Source organism: Epinephelus moara, chromosome 9 (genome assembly GCF_006386435.1).
Source record: "Epinephelus moara isolate mb chromosome 9, YSFRI_EMoa_1.0, whole genome shotgun sequence".
NCBI lineage: Eukaryota > Metazoa > Chordata > Actinopteri > Perciformes > Serranidae > Epinephelus > Epinephelus moara.
The window spans coordinates 18,721,894-18,740,386 of record NC_065514.1 but is presented as its reverse complement, the minus strand read 5'-3'; the positions used below and the strand labels follow the sequence as shown (position 1 = coordinate 18,740,386).

The window sequence follows — 18,493 nt, the reverse complement described above, 5'->3', positions numbered from 1 at the left end:
GAACTGATGAGATGTGTTAGGAGATGAGATGCTGCCTAGTATGAACAGGGTTTTTGTTTGGACTAAGGCTATTTCTAGTTTGACTTTCTTGTTTAAGTCATTTGCATATTTCCCTTGTCTGAGTAGCCAACTTGTTGTATAACCTGCCCATTTCCTCTAGAGCGACATTAAATTAGTTTTATCACTTCAAATAAATATGATAAATGTTCATGTTCGAGCCACTACGTATTCATTAAGCTAATTGTGCACTTGTTTGCTAATTGTTTGGACATTATTACCTTGTAAAGCTGGTGGGTCCACTGAAACTGTTACTGTTTGTTGCTTTGGTCCATTGTTTGTTGTTGTTGAAAAGGGCAATAAAATGTTGCATTTAGGGAAAATATATTTGGCTAACACGGTAAAAAACAACAACAACAACAACAACAACGATGTAGTTTTAACGTTTTTTTCTCTCATGTCAAGTTAAAAAAAAAAAAATTACGCACTTCCGCTCTGTCCCGGAAGTCACTTCATCGCTTCACCATGGTTCCTCCAGTCGCAGTGTCGCCGCTTATCAAGGTAACAAAACACACATTATTTGCCCTTAAGATTGTCTTTGCTGTTAATTTGTCAATTAAAATTAAATAAATAAATTAATTTAAAACGCCAGCTGTCCCCTTTAGACGCGCAGCTATGGCGTCAGTGTCAGTTGTTCTAGTAGCATGCTAGCTAATGTTTGCTAGCAGTGACATTGACAGACTGTACAGGTGAACATCTATCTGTAGGTTAAAATCTGGGGCGTCTTCCACATTAGTCTGATGCAAAATTCGTGGTTATCATAGCTACTTGTACAGCTACACTGTGTCCAGTGTGTCATATCAATGAACAGCTAATATCGTCATCCACTTTGTCAGAAAGGTCAGAGATAAAGTGGACTCTGCCCTTATCACGGCTAACAGTTGTGTACCGTTATTTTGTTAAACGGTGGACACACCCTGGTTATTGTTGAGACAGACCCTCCCCAAAAAATCAGAGAGGTTGTTATCTCTCCGCTAGTTGTGTTTAAAAGTGACAGTCATGTCAATGAGGTATTGCAGCAGAAACATATTCAGCACTGACAGGGTTGGAAATTGGCACCAGCCACCAGCCAAATGCTGGTAAAATACGTAAATGGATCCTAGATTTGCTTCACTTACCTGCCAAAACACAATGGTAATCCATTGAATGGCTGGTAGATTTTGTAATCCATCAGCCACAGTGTCAGGTGGACAAAAAAGTTCATTTCCAAGCCTGGATACAGTGACAGAAGAATATCTTCATCAACAACTTGCCTTGCTGCATGTGTCAGCTCACACACTTTGCTGATTAGTCATAGTTTTTTCAGTTGATAACACCTTTTAATCATTTTGATTTCAGACGGCCAGGTGGTCTGCCCTCCTGCTCGGCATGTTCTATGGCAAACAGAGGTTTGGTAAGTTCATGTCTGTGCATGCACCAGCAGAGGGTTTCTGCAAATGTCCAAACTTCAGTGGCTACAGTTCAACAAAAATAGGGAATAGTAGAGTTCCCTGAATTCTGTCAAATACTTGACTTATGCTTAGATACTCAAAAGAGCTATTTTAAAAAATATATTATTTAGGGGGCGGTTGAAATTAAATCCTGAGGCTACTTCATGAAGCAAGTTCACCATGAACATAAAACAAAACCAGTGCTTGAAATACAGGGGATTTTGGGGCCCTTAATTAACACCAATGACCCCCTGAAAAATTCAGAGACGGTGTATCTACAAATGAAGCCTATTACTTGGTATTTATTGATATTGTAAAGTAGATTTCATGTTGAAAGGTAAGGAAATGCACTAAAAAAATGGGACTCACGGGGCGTCGGTGGCTTAGTGGTAGAGCAGGCACCCCATGTACAAGGCTGTTGCCGCAGCGGCACGGGTTCGACTCCAGCCTGTGGCCCTTTGCTGCATGTCACTCCCTCTCTCTCTCCCCCTTTCACACTTGTCTGTCATATCCATTAAAGGCTAAAAATGCCCCAAAAAAAATCTAAAAAAAAAAAAAAAAAAATGGGACTCACAACAAAAGGGCAGCTAGGCTATATGTGGCTGGCCCTTCTCTTGCTAGTATGGATATAAAGGTGCTGTATTTTAGTTGCACATCATAGATGAAGGCTCATTTATATATTTAACTAATCTTCTGCTAAACTGCTTCATGTTTTAAAAACTTATTTTAAGTTTTTAAAGACCAATAAACAAGAAAGTGCCATCCCGTGTGCAAAATAGACAGTCTTATCCAAAGATAAACATTTAGTATTTTAACAGTTCTTTTGTCATTTAACAAACAAATAAAAATGAAAAATAAGAAAGTACTACTGGACTACACTTACTTTTAGTTCAGAGATGAGTTCAAGTTTTCACCTTTTAAATGTTTTTTAAAATTTACTGCAACATTTCCCAACAAAGAATGTTTAATAATGCAATAGATTTATATCTACTTTAAAAGAACAGCTGCTATGATCTACAATGTTAATAATACAACTGAAGTAAAGTGTGCACATGATGCTTGACCCCTGTCATTAACATATTTTGCACACTGCTTAACGCTAAATAAGTGTTTGGGATTTGTTTTGAAATAATGATTGGTTTTCTTGATGGGTGTTCTTCTTGTTCAGATTACCTAAAGCCCATTGCTGAGGAGGAGAGGAGGATTGAGGAAGCAGAGAAGAAGATCAGAGAGGAGCAGGAACGCATCTACAAACAACTGTCTGAGGGTAAGACAGGACTCACTCTTTGTTCCTGTATCTTTACCTGTCTGTCACACAAACATACAGTAATGTTTATTGTTGTTTATTCCAAAGAGGCATCACACGTTCCAACATTATGTCCACAAAATGTCTTAATGACATGTTTTCCCCTCTTGTTCTTTCCTCTCTGCAGCAAATTCTGACACCATCCTCAAATGAATGATCTCTGGACCTGTGTCATTATGTTCCAAGCTCAATAAACAAACATTATTTTTCATGTAATAATCAGTGTTCTTGATTTTTTTTGTGTGTATAGAAGGGTAGGGGTCTATCCTCACACTAAATTATAAAACATCAAAACAGTTAGTGTCATTAATTAATTAGGTCGTCATTTTCAAGTCATTCTTCAGGTGTAGTTTGTCAGTTTTCTGGAATACAATAACAAAGACACACTATAGCACGTATCTAGTTCCTAGAGCACAGGTGTGTGTGTGTGTGTGTGTGTGTGTGTGTGTGTGTGTGTGTGTGTGTGTTCATGTGAGAGTGTGTAGCTGTCCTTCAGTAGGAGATGAGCCTGGGGAAAGAGCATGGTTGTAATCCTGGCCTAGTTTAGCAGCAATCCCAGGATTGGGGTCAGCCACCAGTAGTAGAAAGTGCAGTGTGGACAGAAGTGTTCCCTCAATACTCGTGTGTTGTGTAATATTTATAACCTTCATTATGAAGTCCACCTTAAAGTGTTATGTAGTGCATGCTATTGCATTGTAGCTGAGATGGCCAGCTGACTGTAGATGAGGGTTTAGTCTATTTTATGTTGCTATATGTGACTCAAACAAAATCAGTCTTTGTTTTAGTTAAACTAGTGATATGTCTTTAACAAGTGATGATAATGTTCAGCGATGTAAGAGAGTGTCAGTTTCAATATCCCAGGCAATTAATCCACTCAGTTACCTCATAAAAATACATTTGCTTTATTGGGTCATTGTTGTATACATGGAGCACTTGAAGACGCAAGCATAGAGTGAATTAAGTCTACTTAAAAATGTTAATGGGCATGTCCACAGCATATTAAGGTACATTGTTTGCCTAAGATTACATGGTTATCTCTGATACACCCGCTCTTTATCTCCATATGTGGAATACTTGTAAATTAAATTAGTAAATGGAGGCAAGCATAATAAATAAAAAAGATATTCAATAATTTAAGGGAATTAGAAATTACTCAATGACTCATTTGCAAGTTACAAATCCCACTATTTAAAAAATAAGCATCTATAGTTTGACTAGAAAAATATTTTTACATATGTATTTACAGGGAGGAATGAAATATGTACACATCATTACAAGGAGGGTGCTGTGCTACTGCTGACTCCCTCTCCTACTTGAGATGATTGCAGAAGATGAATATCCCATTAAGGATTAATAAGTGATATATTTGTTGCTCTTGGAGAGACATAGTTGCCCCTGTTATTGTATTATGCTCGAAGAATCACCATTAAGTGACAATCATTCAGTCCATAGCAAAGTTAATCTTAACTGGAACCAGCTTATTTCCAGAGACGTTTCAACGTGCACTCATTTAATAAGACATTGTACTTTTATAAAATATAATAATCTACTATTACTACTCTCTTTGAAGTAAGTACTGTTTGAAGGCATCGTCATTAAGCAACTACAGGCTTCTCTGTGGGCAGCAAAGCAAAGTTTTTGTGCCGTATCCTTTAATATTTAAAGTGACTATACTTTTTTGTTGAGCTTGTCATCTACCTTTGGCTCTCTGCGATCAAGGTAAACAAACTCATTTGTGACTGGAAGATGTGAACATGAAATTAATCTGGAGTATATGTACAGTAGTTCAGTTACAGTTCTATCTATCTGAGTTTACATTCTGGATCCTTAAACAAGTATTACATTAATGTACAATATACAGTATGTTTGAAAACAGAGCTCCAAACATGATATACAATCTACAGTTATTTGGGCTTTGCAGCAAAGAATTAATTCAACAGTATGCCTCTTACGTGTTACTACACATGGGCGTCACTTACTACACAGATATATGTACAAGTTTTATCCTCTCAACAATCACACACACATACATGCTGCATCTTTGCACCATCTGAGCTAACATTAATCCTCAAAATATAAGGAAGCTGACACTGTATGAGGATAAGTGAGAACCTGAGATTCAAAAATCACCTTAAAATTTAAAGTAGATGATGGCTGTCTGTTTCTGTTGTTCCTCTGTGATGTTTTTCAAGGGGGTGGTGATGTCCCGCCTTTTTGGCTCACCTGGTTAGTGTCTTTTAAAGATACTCATCATTCAGGTTTTTTCTTTCCTGATCAGAGACAGTTTTTCTGAAGAAATACTACGGCGCTGTGCATTCACTCATGTATCCGTCCTCTTGACTTTATTGCATTTTCTTTTGGCGGTGAGACAGACTGTGGTGCTCGGGTCATTCTCAAGTCATCTGTCGTGAGCCGTCCCATCTTGTGCATGGCTTTTTGACCTTTTTAGCTCACTGAGCAGGTCTTTGAGCCGGAGCCTCCACCGGTGTTGTTTGTAGTAGCTGGGAAGATAGAGACACATCAAAGAAAAGAGTCAATATATTTGTAGATCAGCAACATTGAGGGGTCAGCCATGACCTTGGCAGTGTCCAGGAGTTCCTTGGGATGTTGGTTGGTACTCCACATAAAGTCACTACTTAAAAAAAGCCATCAGCTGATACATGGCATGCAACGGAACACACAAAACAGCAACTGGGCAAACAACATCACAGCAGTTTTAATTCATTTCACAGTTGTGTGATTATTCCAAAGAATCACTGCACCTTTGTTGGCTGTGGCAGCCTCTTTAGCAGCCTTCTCCTCCTCCAGGGCTTTGAGTGTAGCCTCATACTCCTCTTTTTTCGCATTCCACTCCTTCCTGTTATTCAGGATGCCGTCCAGCATGGGCGTGATTTGTGGATGGAAGCGAGAAAACTCCTGAATGGAAAAGAGTCAAAGAGAAAATACATTAAAAAATGATTGCAAATATGAAAACAGAGTTTAGGTTAATGGTTTGTTCACAACTACAGATAGCTTTTATTTTGTCAGACCTGTGGGGACCTGCCAAATAAATATAAATTATTTGCTTAACTAAAAAGGACCATGTACTGCGTATTTCATCTGTCAAGATGTAACATGAAACATTACCTTGTAGACAAACGTGCAGACAAAGTCAATGAAACCACACTGTAGCTTTGGAAGCTCTGCTGCCTTGTTCCTGTCCATCATGGGCTGGTGGGTTATAGACAAAATGTTTGAGGCACTCAAAAACATCATATTGACATCCAGGAAATCAATAATAACAGCAACAAGGAATAGTTTGTTATTTCTAAACACCTGCCTGACATAAACTATTTTCCCCTGCTTTCTGAGAAGTTGACATTCCCTCCGGTGAGTTAAAGTTTAACACTGCTATGTCAAGAAGCTTAAAGAGACAGTTCACCCCCAAATCAAAAATACAAATTTTCCTCTGTAGGTTGGTTAAAGATGCACCAGCAAGCCAAATGTATGGGGTTCTGTCTTTACAGACACATAACAGATTCATTCAGATCTGTAAACTCACAATGGGTTGTTGTTCCAGTACTGTCCTCTCCAGGTCACCCTGCTCCCAGAACTCTGCTGCTACAGACAAGGCAACCTGAAAGATACACGCACAGTCATTCGTAGAGACGCAGATCACAAACACGACAGCGATACAGCACAGTTATGAAATTGTTATGCTTCTCACCTTGCTCTGTACCTCCCAAGGCTTTGTGATGGCTGACAAGTCACATGCGGTCATCATCATAGCCCTGAAACAGAAAAGATTTACAGTAGAGGCTAACAGAAATGTGAAGGAACAAAGAGCTGCGTACATGTTTGTTGTACTCACATGACGATTTCTTTTCTGGTTGTTTCTAGGGACATGAAATCGACCCACTTCTTTTCATCCTCATATGTGTGTGACAGGTCCACAATCTTCTGGAACATGGTTCTTTTCCTGGCAAGGTAACAGCAGAGGAGCTATTTTACTATTTATCATGATGTGTTTTTAAAGTCTGGAGATAAGAGAATGAGCAGAATGAGAGAATAAAGTGGGGTGAGTAAAGATGAGATCGTGCTGACTTGAAATAAAGAGCCAGGTCAGTGGCAATGATGGCGATGTCCATGAGATGAATCACGTGGTCTACCTGTCGTCTGTTTAGGTTTACGTAGATGTTCAATGTCTGCAGATGAGACGAGAGAGATGGGCATCAGTCATAGTTAGTGACTGCTGAAAATGCTTCTTTTTCACATCCTCAAGAGTTTAAGTTTGGTCGAGTTATTATCTCGTTCACTTCTTCTTTCTTACCTCGTCAGCCAAGAGGAACTTTCCAAATTCTAGATGGTGTCGTTCCAAGATGGATGAGCCATGCAGCTTTGCCAGAGGGTTGCCAGATCTGTCAGAATTAAACACCAGATTAACAACAGTCACCATCAGATTGAAGTATAACTGTTCAGTACAAACATTATGAGCTGTTCAATGGATCATATCATTGGCAGGTTTTGACCTATTAACTACAAACTGTCAAAACATATTCTACCATAAAAAAAACTTGAAACTTGCTTGAAATAGATAATTTACCACAGTGAACATTATTTCCAATTTTATTGTAATCAAAGCTGTTACTCGTGGATGGTAATGAAGCTGAATGACTTAAAATGCTCTAAAATACTTTGAAAATTAGGCTGACTAACACTCATGTAAAACGTATTTTTTCCAAGCTATATGTGAGGACATTGAATACATCATTAGTATAGACTATTTAGAATCAGCATGACATTTAAACTGCATTATTACTATTGCTGCAACTGATTATTTTCAATATAGATTAATTTGCCCATTATTTTCTCAATTAATAAATTAATCATTTTGACAACAAAATGTCAGAAAATAGTGAAACATAGTTCATGCAATTTCCCAGAGCCAAGGTGATGTCCTCAAATAATGTTTTATCTGACCAGCAGTCCAAAAATCCAAAGTTTTTCAGTTTATTATCACGTATGACAAAGAAAAGCATCAAATTCTCAGATTTAAGAATCATGAAATCAGCATATTTGGCTTTTTTGCTCAAAAAATCACTGAGAGGATTATTTGATTACCAAAATAGTTGCTAATTATTATTTTTTGCATGATGTTCACTGTGAAAGATATCTCACTGCCAGCACAATTTAAGTGTTTGTGAGTTGATTGTCATGCTGTACTAAAATGAATGGAAGCTAACGGTGCCCTGGAAGGTATGACAACCAAACTCAGGTGTAAAAAGACACTTACAGTGTCAGCTTGAAAAAGACTAGGGATGTCCCTAAAGACTGAAAGACTTGGTTTAAACAGAAGTTAAAACTTAGACTGGTTGACTAGTCTAAAAGTATGAAAACACATTTAGAAAACGGCAAAAATTGAGCACAATTTAATCGAAAGGGTTAAAAATTAAAAAATTAAAAAAATGTTTCTTATAATAATAAATCGTGTATATTATAAGAAACATCTGAAATTGTCAATCACATTTTCCACTAACCAAACTTAAATGCTGCTGAAATGTGTGGCACTTTGCCAACAACAACTCACTAAATAATAGTTAACAAATAATCTTTATATAAAACAACATTCTTTAGGAGACATGCCTGATTGCTACAAGAGCATTTTCATTGGGTGAATGTAATGGCATTGCAAACAGCCATCCTGTGATTTAAAATAAAAATAGTCCTTACAATGTGTATTTATATGTAAATCTGTACATTAAAAACATATTAATTACTTTATTGTAGTATTTCTGGTGCCGACTAGTGAAGGTAGCAACATTTTATTGCCTAGTTGATGAATCATGCACATCCCTAAAAAAGACCCGACATGACTACGACTGCATTTCATTGTACAATCTTATATTGTATAATGACAATAAAGCTAGACCTTGAATCATACACATTCAGACAGACATGTACGTACCTACATCATACAATTATTCAGCATTATTCTGGCACACAGACACAGCAGTGTTGTTATCGTACCTCTCTGAATGGGGCTGATTTTATACCCGGGAATGGTTAGCAAAGTGTAGGTTGGATTATTTTTTTTCTACTAAGAAAGGAAAAAGTTCCCAGCAGCACTCACTTGACTTGGTACAAGTTGTTGGTCCCTCTGTGATCAATATCGTGCAGGAAGCCTGCAGTTATCATGGCCATAACCTCCAAGTCAGTGTAGTACCGTTTCAGCATTCCCGTCTGAGCACACAGAGACACACACGAAGTGATCAAACTAATAAAATACACAACATTTTGTAGAGAGTTTCTCTTTTTTAGGCTTTCAGGTATTAAAATCTAAATAAAAGTGCTCTTATTGTAAATAGATTTGACAATGTTAATACCGTTAAGAGTGTGAACATGGTCTGTCCCACATTGAAGCCGTGACGCCAGTTGTGGTATGTGATCCTTCTGTAGCCTTTACTGACTGAGTACATGAACCGAACCAGCACCTGTAAGAAGAGAACTGTTTAATGACAAAGACTTGGTGCTTTGTAATAATGAATAATAATGCTGCGTGTGCTTCTAGGTCACCTCCTGAGGGATCTGGAACTTCCTGACCACTCCAACCTCATAGTACATCTGGATCCCGCACTTCACCAGCTCCATCTCTGTGCAGTTAAAATCCGAAAAGCGGAACTCGTAGATCTCAAACTTCTTAATAAGTGGAGGTAGCATTGGTTTCTAAGAGGAAACGAGAGCAATAGCAGTGTAAGATAAAATAAAGTACACAGCACAGTCATACCGCTGGCAGACAGACAGTTCTGCTCGAATATGAGATGAACAGACAAATTATTTTCTGGAACACAACAATATTTGAATTGCTCAAATCTCCCTCTTCTTTTAAAGATTCTGTGCTACCAATGGGTCATAGTTTCTTTGTTACCAGGATTTCTAGGAGATCCTCCTCTTCACAGTCTCTTGGTTCAAGGCCATAGACTTCTCTGGTGTTCTGAGAGCAAGCACAAGTACAGAGGTAAATACAGGAAGTCCTACTGAAAAGAAAGCGTGCAACATGGAGGCTGGACTATTACTGTTGCCTTGTTGAAATGTGCTAGTGCACACTGGAAATTTTGATAAATCTAAAACTGAAAAATATGCAATAAAACTCTGAATATGCAATATTTATAATGAATTAATAGGTGAAAAAAATGTTACAGTGCTGACCAGGATATTCTGAATCTCATCATCCCGACATTTGACATGGTATAGCACCATGTCTTGAGCGATGTCTTTGCGGTTCTCCAGCTTGTTCATCTTGTCGTAAGTGTCCGTGTTCAAGACGGACCAGCCCAGGAACTGTGTCAAAGCCTGGTGAAACAGGGATCAGCATAATATGTACAGAGTGTATCAGGAGAGGATCATTCATTCATTCTCATTCTTAACCATCTCATACCAAGATATCTCAGTTTCTGATTTTAAAGGTCCAGTGTGTAGGATTAGGGGGATATATTGGCAGAAAACGAATATAATATGTATATTTTCTTTAGTGTATAATCACCTGAAAATAAAAATTGTTGAGCTGTTTATATCTACATAGGGAGCAGGTCCTCATCTAGAGTCTGCCATGTTGCACTGCTATGTTTCTGCAGTAGCCCAGAATGGACAAACCAAACACTGGCTCATGATAGGGCTGTTCTTTATTTTGCATTGGCAACCATAGTCCTAAACCCCTCCACAATAAGCCAAATAGCATAGTTAAAAAACACAGATTTTTACCGTGAAACTGATTTAATCAGTGTTTTTACCAGTTTAAATTACCAGGTCTGTTTGTTTTGGAGAGGAATAGACCTATGTGGATAATTCAGCTCCTGATAAAAACCTCCTGAACGTCTGGATCTTAAATTATCAGAGAAAAAAGGTGCGCACACATTAGCAGGTGCTGGGCTAGTGGTAAGTCTGAGCTGAAAAGTGTCAGAGAAACACTTAGTGGTAAGTCTGAGCTGAAAAGTGTCAGAGAAACACTGATTTGTAATGTGAAACTTCTTTAACCAGTGTGTTTACCCATTTTAATCACCTGGTCTGTTTGTTTTTGGAAAGAAGAGACCTCTGTGGATATTTTGGCACCTGGTAAAAACATACTTGGCACATAGGAGAAGTTTTAGCTGGTTGCTATCTGCAATCCTCACCGCTAGATGCAACTTAACCCTGCACACTGCTCATTTAAACACAAAGACATCCAAAAAAAAAAAGCATTTCATTGAGTGACAGAGTTCAGTGTTTTTATACCTCCATGAGCTGCTCATCCTGATCATCAAAAGGCTTTCCATCCTTTCTGTTGTAAAAAGTGGCCACGCCCACTATCTCTTCTTTTTTGTTGACGATTGGCAGCGAGAGAACATTTTTTATGGTCCAACCACTGCTGTCGAGTGGCTCAGTCTGCAACATTGGAGACACAAGCAAAAACACGTCATAGGCCTAGTGTATGAACGTCTCTGACTTATTTTTGGAAAGTCATCTCTCTGACCTTTTAGTTAAGTGTAGCCATCTCTTACCTGAAACTGGAACATCTCGTCAGCAGCTGCATTCATAATGTTACAGATCTAGGAGGCAGAAAAAACAGATTGCTCGAGGTGGAGGATGAGCATTTATATTCATTTGGTTTCTAGTGATTCAACGGATTGTGGTAATGTATTGACAAGAAACTCACAAAGCCGCTCTCGGCTACATAAGTAGGCAGGCCGCTAACCAGGGCCCAGTGATCTGCAGGCGGAGTGCTGTGTGTGAAACGGGCAAGTAGATAGAAGTTAGCAGATGTGAGCACAGATGTGGTCAACCTGAACCTGATGCTTTTAAAATAAATACAATTTACAATTCATTAACATGGTTCATAAATCAAGTTTGCTTCAATCCCTGTTCCCGATAATGTTGCTAGCTCTGTCAATGACTTTAAAGCTGGAGTGTGGAACTTTTGTCTCCCCTCCTGACAGTGAGAATAATAACACAAACAATGTCAGCACATGCTTATAACGTATGCCTGCAAGTGGGCTTGCTACATCAGCCTTGTTTCAGCATATGGTTTTAATCCTTCTTCTAAATGCAGAGTTACTGGAGCATCCACTCAAGAAACCTTTGTTGGACGCTTTTAGAATTTTCCATCGTAGCTTCTACCATACTCATCGATGCTACGCCATCACTATTGTTTCTTCCCTCTTCCTGTTCCATTTAGCCCTGGCTGTTTGACATAAAACACGTCACTTTTGGTGTGACAGTGCGGAAAAGTCGCCACATATACCAGAAACAATAACTCTGGTGTACTGCCAAATAGTGAGAACTTCCCTGACTATAATAGGCTTAATCAGCATTGTGTGACCTTGTTTGTCAAGGGCTTAAATATGTGCAAAGACACTTTTTGTTTTACTTAAAAAAGTTAGCATCCAGGCTTCCTTAAATTTTGAGTTGACTGACTTTGAGAAGAAGCTGTAAGGTAAAACAATTAGTTTCTTTTCACAGTGTAGCAGATGTTCATTTATATGTAAAGGTCCCACACTCCAGATTTAAATAACTTGGGCTGATTTATTAGAATTTTGTTGTCATATTAATCCATGACCGCATTTTTAATGAATATTTGGACTAAAGCAAACAGTCAAAAAAAAAGATTTACTTACGGTATTACTTTAATGTCTTCTTTTCCATGTAGAATATAATCAATCACTTTGTAGAAAATTATCTCCTGAAGGACAAAATAAAACACAAAGATTAGTAAAAAAAACAACAACTATCTACTGCCAAGCAAAGTGTTGAGAATAATGTCAGATAAATGAAATTTGAAAACAGTACCCTGCCATCAGGAGTGACAGGGCCAGAGTACGGTGCCTGCTCTCCCATCAACACCGGCCAAATATCAAAGAACTCCTGAAGGAAGACAGACACAAAAATGCAAAGAAAAAGTCAGCGCTTCATGGTAACGACTGCAAGGACACAAAACACAAAATATTATATTAAAGACACAGAAAGACACGGTACCTTCTCCTTCGTCATGTCTAGTAAACCAACGGAGTAACGGTCACAGTTGAGGTAGGCTCGGACTGTGTACAAGGCCTTGTGAAACTGTCGCTCAATGTCTGTCAGCTCTTCAAACACCTTGTTGGCCGACCACAGCAGCAGCTAGGAAACACAACGCACATACAGCAGTCATGTGAAGCATTCAGTCCAGTGTGCATGTAGTAATTCTGTATTTGCGCGTTAACATCCCTCACCTGTCCTTTACGCGTCTCACAGCTGTGGAGGTAACTCAGGTGGTAGATCTTCAAGTTCAAAGTGGCAATCTTTAGATACTTTAAAAAAAGCTAAACAGACAAGAGGAAGGAAAGCAATATGAAAACACGAAATGAAATGATGTGTTGATGTGGTGTGGACATAGGATACAGCATAATAAGATGACTAGGGTTGTTTTTTTGACACAAACCCAAAACGTCCCATCAGTTTTAATAACTCAAGCTTTTGCTCGTTGCAGCAAATAATGCAAAAGTAAATTAATCTGTGTTGATTAAATATTCTCCTTGCTTTAAAAGACAGATAAAGCATTAAAACCATCCTTTACAAAATAACTGCATGACTCAAAGCTTCCTTCAGAATTACAATTAAGCATCATGACAATATTGTGGCTCATGAAATATGTTGAGATTAACTGTTGTTCTTTGACAAATTTCCCACCAACCAGGGAGCTTTCTCATCTCTACGTGAAACAATTGTGTAAATTCTCCACCTCTACTCTACGTTTTCTTTTCTCTTCCTTTGGATTCTCCCCCATTATCTGTTCATATTATATCTTTTAATGGCTAAGCATTGGAAAAAAAGCAAAAGTAACATTAAATGAATTAAACAAAGTGCGTTTTTCATGCTAAATAAAAGGTCATATTTCCAGAGATGTTTGAATATTGTTAATGAGTTAATTTAAAAGTTAATGATGATATTCTGGCAGACAACAACCCTGACAATTAAAACTACAATGTAAAAATGAACCAAAATCTGAGTCTGAGTGTAACTCAGTGTAACAAATTGCTTTTAAAGTATATACCATAGAAATAGTATATCTTATAATAATCATAATAATATATCCGGATTTCTGCTGCTGTCATTCAGATGATAAATGGTACTGAACTTTTATTTGGCTAATGATGTCTTACCCATTTTATAGTTTCATGCTGATATACAAACAAATTATGAAATGATATAGTAATGTTAACTATTTATTAGTAGAAATAACATTTATGATATTTTAAGATTTTTTTGTTGCTCACTTTATAACATTTAATGTAGCATATTAAGCATTAGTTAATGATTAATAACTGGCTTGTAAACTGTCTTTAAACATTATTTAGACGACTATTATAAAGTTGCAACTGATGATCATAGTACCCTCTTAAATACTGTAACAATTCAGCTTTATAATAGCCACCAAAATAATGTTTACAGTCAGTTTACAAACCAATTATTAAGGGTTTGCAAAGTGTTACAAATTTGTGATCTGTCTACGTTGTTTTTATTGATTTTTTTTTTTTTTTTACAAACAATTTCTTAAAGGTTTAAAATCACTCTGTAATCATAAAAAATATTTAATATGGTATATAAAGCGTTAGAATGTATACAATATTCAGTATTCAAATATTTAATTCACGATTTATTAATAGTGGTTATTATAAAGTGCTGACTTTATTTACAGACGGGGTCATCATTCACAAAAATCAAAATAATTTAAAGGTCAGTATTATATATTATCTGCATGACAGCAGCAGAAATCAAGATATTCCCTATAATATATATCTATAGCATATACTTGTTTGTTACCTTGAAAGTTTAATTAAGTATCAGTCTATCATTTATTTATGTTGGTTATTATGATGTGTAGCCATCAAGTCATTAATCGGCTGTAGATTGGAGTGTTGCATGGGCTTGACCACCTCAAGCTTATTTCCATTTTGAAGCTTAGTTTACTCCTAATTGGGATTAATGACCTGACGTATACCGAACACACACTGGTGCCACGTGTAAAGACTTTAATGATCTACCTGTCGGCTCAAAGGGAATTCCCTCCAAACTGTAGTGATAGACTGGTGGCAGTTATCATCACGATATGATATACTATAAAGGACTTTCTTTTGCTTTGAGTCAAAAGCAGACACAGATTCTATACAACTGTTAACGCTGAATAAACTCTGATTGTATTCCGATGTCAGATCTGCGTTTCTGCTGCGTGTGCTTTGTGCTGCGGTGCGTGTGTGGCTGTGGGACTCACATCTTCATCTTCAGCAGTGAAATGTGGTCCTGTGGTCTTGTTCAGAGCCATGATCACAGCCACCATGTCTTTGCCGTTGAGGATGGGTGTAGCCAGAATGTTTCGGGTCTGGTACTCTGTGAGTTCGTCAACGAATGAGCTGAAGTACTGATTCTTAAAGACAGAAAATACAGGTTTTGAGCACATATGAAGTACACTTGCAGGACTTTCATTAATTGCTTACATTACTATTATTATGCACAGTTTTAGAGAAGAAATGTTGTCCAAAATTACATTAATTGCTCATATAATATGCAGTAATGTTCTCTAACCTGATATAATAGATGTAATTTTCATTTAATATATTGTAGGGTGTAGAGTCATGAGTAGAGGTATTAGAGGTTCATTGTGTTTCTAATCTATGGTGAGATAATTGACATTAATTACCTTGAAATTAGTGCTTTTATGAAGTAGAATGAAAGACTTTTGTACTTTTGTATAACGTCATGTGGTAGGTAGGTAGTTCCAGACCTCTACGATACCATGACCATTATTGTAACAGTAACCAGGATGACAAATCACTTGACAATAATGCCTTTGGGGAAGAATCTAAAATCAGTAAATTTAACTTGGCGAGTAACAATTACCAGGCATATTTAGTGCATATTTAATTAGAAGATGGCTCATTTGTACATTTAAACATAACATTTCAGAAAACTTAAAGTACAAACTTGACATACAAATGTAATAAAATGTAATATCTCCCCTTTACTATAGGCAAGTATGTATGGAAGCTGTGCCAAGTAAACTTGTTTTGATCTGTTTTAGATTCCTGCTGACTGCTGACTAAATGCCAGAGGCGTCTAATCCACAGCTAGAGCAGAGGCTGATGGGATCTGGAAATAAATGGATTATGTCTGACAAGGGGATTTACACTCTCACTTGGTCAAGTATAGATACGTGTCACTAACTCTTCCTTCGCTCGTCTACAACTGTGAGCATAATGTAATTAATGGAAATGTACAGGTTCAATGAGGTCATGCTATTAACTACTGTCAAAACTTAACATCTGATAGAGTTACAGTTTGATATGCACCAAAATATTGGCTAGTTTTTACTTGATAAACAGAGGAGGAGGAGCTCAGTGTGCACAAACTATGTTTTAAATCTTGGCTGCTCCATACAGTGCTTTTACAGAGGTGAGCTATGAGGTAATGGTTGGATGATACACAGTTTGCATTACAATGAGCCTTTACTTAAAAGTCAAAAGTCTTTTTTTAGCCACTACCAATGAAATATCACTTGAAGTGGGGCTGGGTAATATGGAAAAAATAAAATATTACAATATTTTTTATCAAATACTTCAATATTGATATTGCAACGATACTTTAGGGTTAACTGTTGATGCTTTTACAAAATATTTATACAGTGACAATGACATTTTTGATAAATAATTATCAGTAATGTGAATATAATGACTAAGTGGGTAAAGGCAAATAATAGTTCAGAAAATTACATAATTCCACTGTAATACAGCCTTTAAAACCCAGGAAAGACAACACTTGTTTATGATATTACGATATCCAAAAACCAAGACGATATCTATCCATCACAATATCGATATCTATCTTTCTGTTGCCCAGCCCTAATTTGTAGGTTGCGCCTTAGTAATTCCTTAATTCTATACATTTAAAACCATGTGCTATACGATACTAACGATTCAGTAATGATGGACGCCATAGCCTTATTGCCTTTTTCAAATGTGAACAATCAGCACCTGTCCATCTACAACAAGCTATTTTTAGGTTTGATCTATATCTGTTTCACTGGGATTACTTTTGGGGACAAGAGTATTGTCCAGTGTATTCTTTCAGCAGCATGCTAGTCATCTTGGATTTTGATCATCTTTTGAACATCATCATGTTGGTGCGGTAAACATAGATGAATTCAATTTTGCCCAATTTTCAAAACTGTCTGATAAAACTACGTATATATATTTTAGGGGAAATATACCACCGTATGAATACGGCAAAGTCTTGCCACAGCTTATTTTCACTAAGGACTGGGAAAAAACTCCCTGACAATGGCCTTAATGGTGCGCTTTGTGTTGTATGTTGATATTTTTATATAAAAAATGTGCTATGTGCAGTTTTATCTTGTGTGTATGTCACATTTTCAACAGTACAGCTTCTTAAAGGGGCAGTTTGGGTGAGTCACATTGTATTAAGGAGTTAATTACATCACCCTAACTCTTATGAGCTACAATGGCATTCAGAAACCAGCTTGCTTGCTACGAGATCAAGATTTAATTGTAAAGGAAATTAACTTTCTTTAAATCATTAGTTAAAGCCACTGTGTGGGATTTAAAAATTGAATGATGTGGCGACATCTGGTGGTAATATCAGGAACAACAGCAGTACAGATATGCTTAACATCTGCATTACTACAGATAGGCCATCATTATTCTAATCTTAGGATTACTGATCATTGGTGCATTTTTTCCACTCCCCTCTTACCTCTGTGACATCTTTCACATTAACAGTCTTCTTGGTCAGGGCCACGTGGCCGACTATTCCCATGTCCAGCGGATAGACGATCTCAGAGTCTGGTGGCACCACACAGTCTTCCAGCTCTGCATCTGTGCTGACGTTGAAGAGCCTTGTGGCGAGCTCTCCGATGCCGTTCCGCTGCCGGTACATGAACAAGCTGCACCGGTCTGCGTGAATGAGCGCGGTGATTCTCTTCAGGATCTTGAACACCACCTTCTCCACGTTGATGTTCTCCTGCATGTCTTTGATTAGGTCATACATGATTCTGCTTTCTTCGACCTTGAAACAGAGCAAAACAATAGCCCCTTTTTAGAATTTGGTTCAGTAGAGAAGATTTAGAATAAGTACAGAATTTTGCCATAAGTTATATGGCTAGGCTAATCACTTACGAGAAAGTTTGGTCAACAGTCTCTTCATGCTCTTTTTCCCCATAATAAACAATTACTGAAATGATTAAATTTACCTGAGAGAGCTCCTGGAACTGGCTGAAGTCAATCTGTTTCTCTGAAAGTCCTGACACCTTTGATATGGAGGCAGGGCTCATCTTCTTGGAAAAGTACTGTTTAGCAAATGCAGGGTTGTCCTGGAGGAACTTTTCCACATCCTTTTGCGCAGCCATGCTTCCTTCTTCCTCCTCTTCTCCCAAATGCCCCTGTCTTCTCCCTCTTCAGCTCAGTGACGGAGCTCCTGCTCGGTCCAACGCTGCCCCGAACGAGCTACTTCCAACTTCTCCGAATAGATATAAAAGAATAAGCAAAACAAAGCACAGCCACCAGTTTATCCAGTTAATTCCCTACAGAAAGAAAATGCGACGCAGGTCTTACACGCAAAAGGGGAAAACAAAAGTGGACACATTCAAATGCAGGTAAAAAATAATCCCCCCTGTTAGCGGGATGAGCGGACTGAGTGAGGGAGA

At 37.7% G+C, this 18,493-nt stretch overlaps 1 protein-coding gene and 1 long non-coding RNA gene across 2 annotated transcripts; one reads left to right on the top strand and one right to left on the bottom strand.

Annotated features, from left to right (window-relative positions):
- Positions 1–474: 474 nt before the first annotated feature.
- LOC126395625 (uncharacterized) lies at positions 475–3,012 on the top strand. The gene is made up of 4 exons (XR_007570473.1): positions 475–558; positions 1,396–1,450; positions 2,656–2,754; positions 2,921–3,012. It is a non-coding gene; the product is annotated as an uncharacterized LOC126395625 (long non-coding RNA).
- A 1,385-nt stretch (positions 3,013–4,397) lies between these two features.
- On the bottom strand, positions 4,398–18,196 carry pde6b (phosphodiesterase 6B, cGMP-specific, rod, beta). Its single transcript, XM_050053199.1, has 23 exons — positions 18,041–18,196; positions 17,545–17,856; positions 15,050–15,202; positions 13,011–13,100; positions 12,778–12,918; positions 12,592–12,666; positions 12,420–12,484; positions 11,462–11,528; positions 11,307–11,354; positions 11,041–11,190; positions 9,979–10,122; positions 9,698–9,763; positions 9,346–9,495; positions 9,156–9,263; positions 8,903–9,012; positions 7,103–7,190; positions 6,877–6,977; positions 6,644–6,751; positions 6,500–6,563; positions 6,335–6,409; positions 5,920–6,003; positions 5,556–5,709; positions 4,398–5,294 (listed from the first exon to the last, which is right to left on the bottom strand). Exons 1-23 carry the CDS (start codon positions 18,194–18,196, stop codon positions 5,239–5,241), a joined length of 2,565 nt encoding a protein of 854 aa, XP_049909156.1. The 3' UTR covers positions 4,398–5,238.
- Between the last annotated feature and the right edge of the window lie 297 nt (positions 18,197–18,493).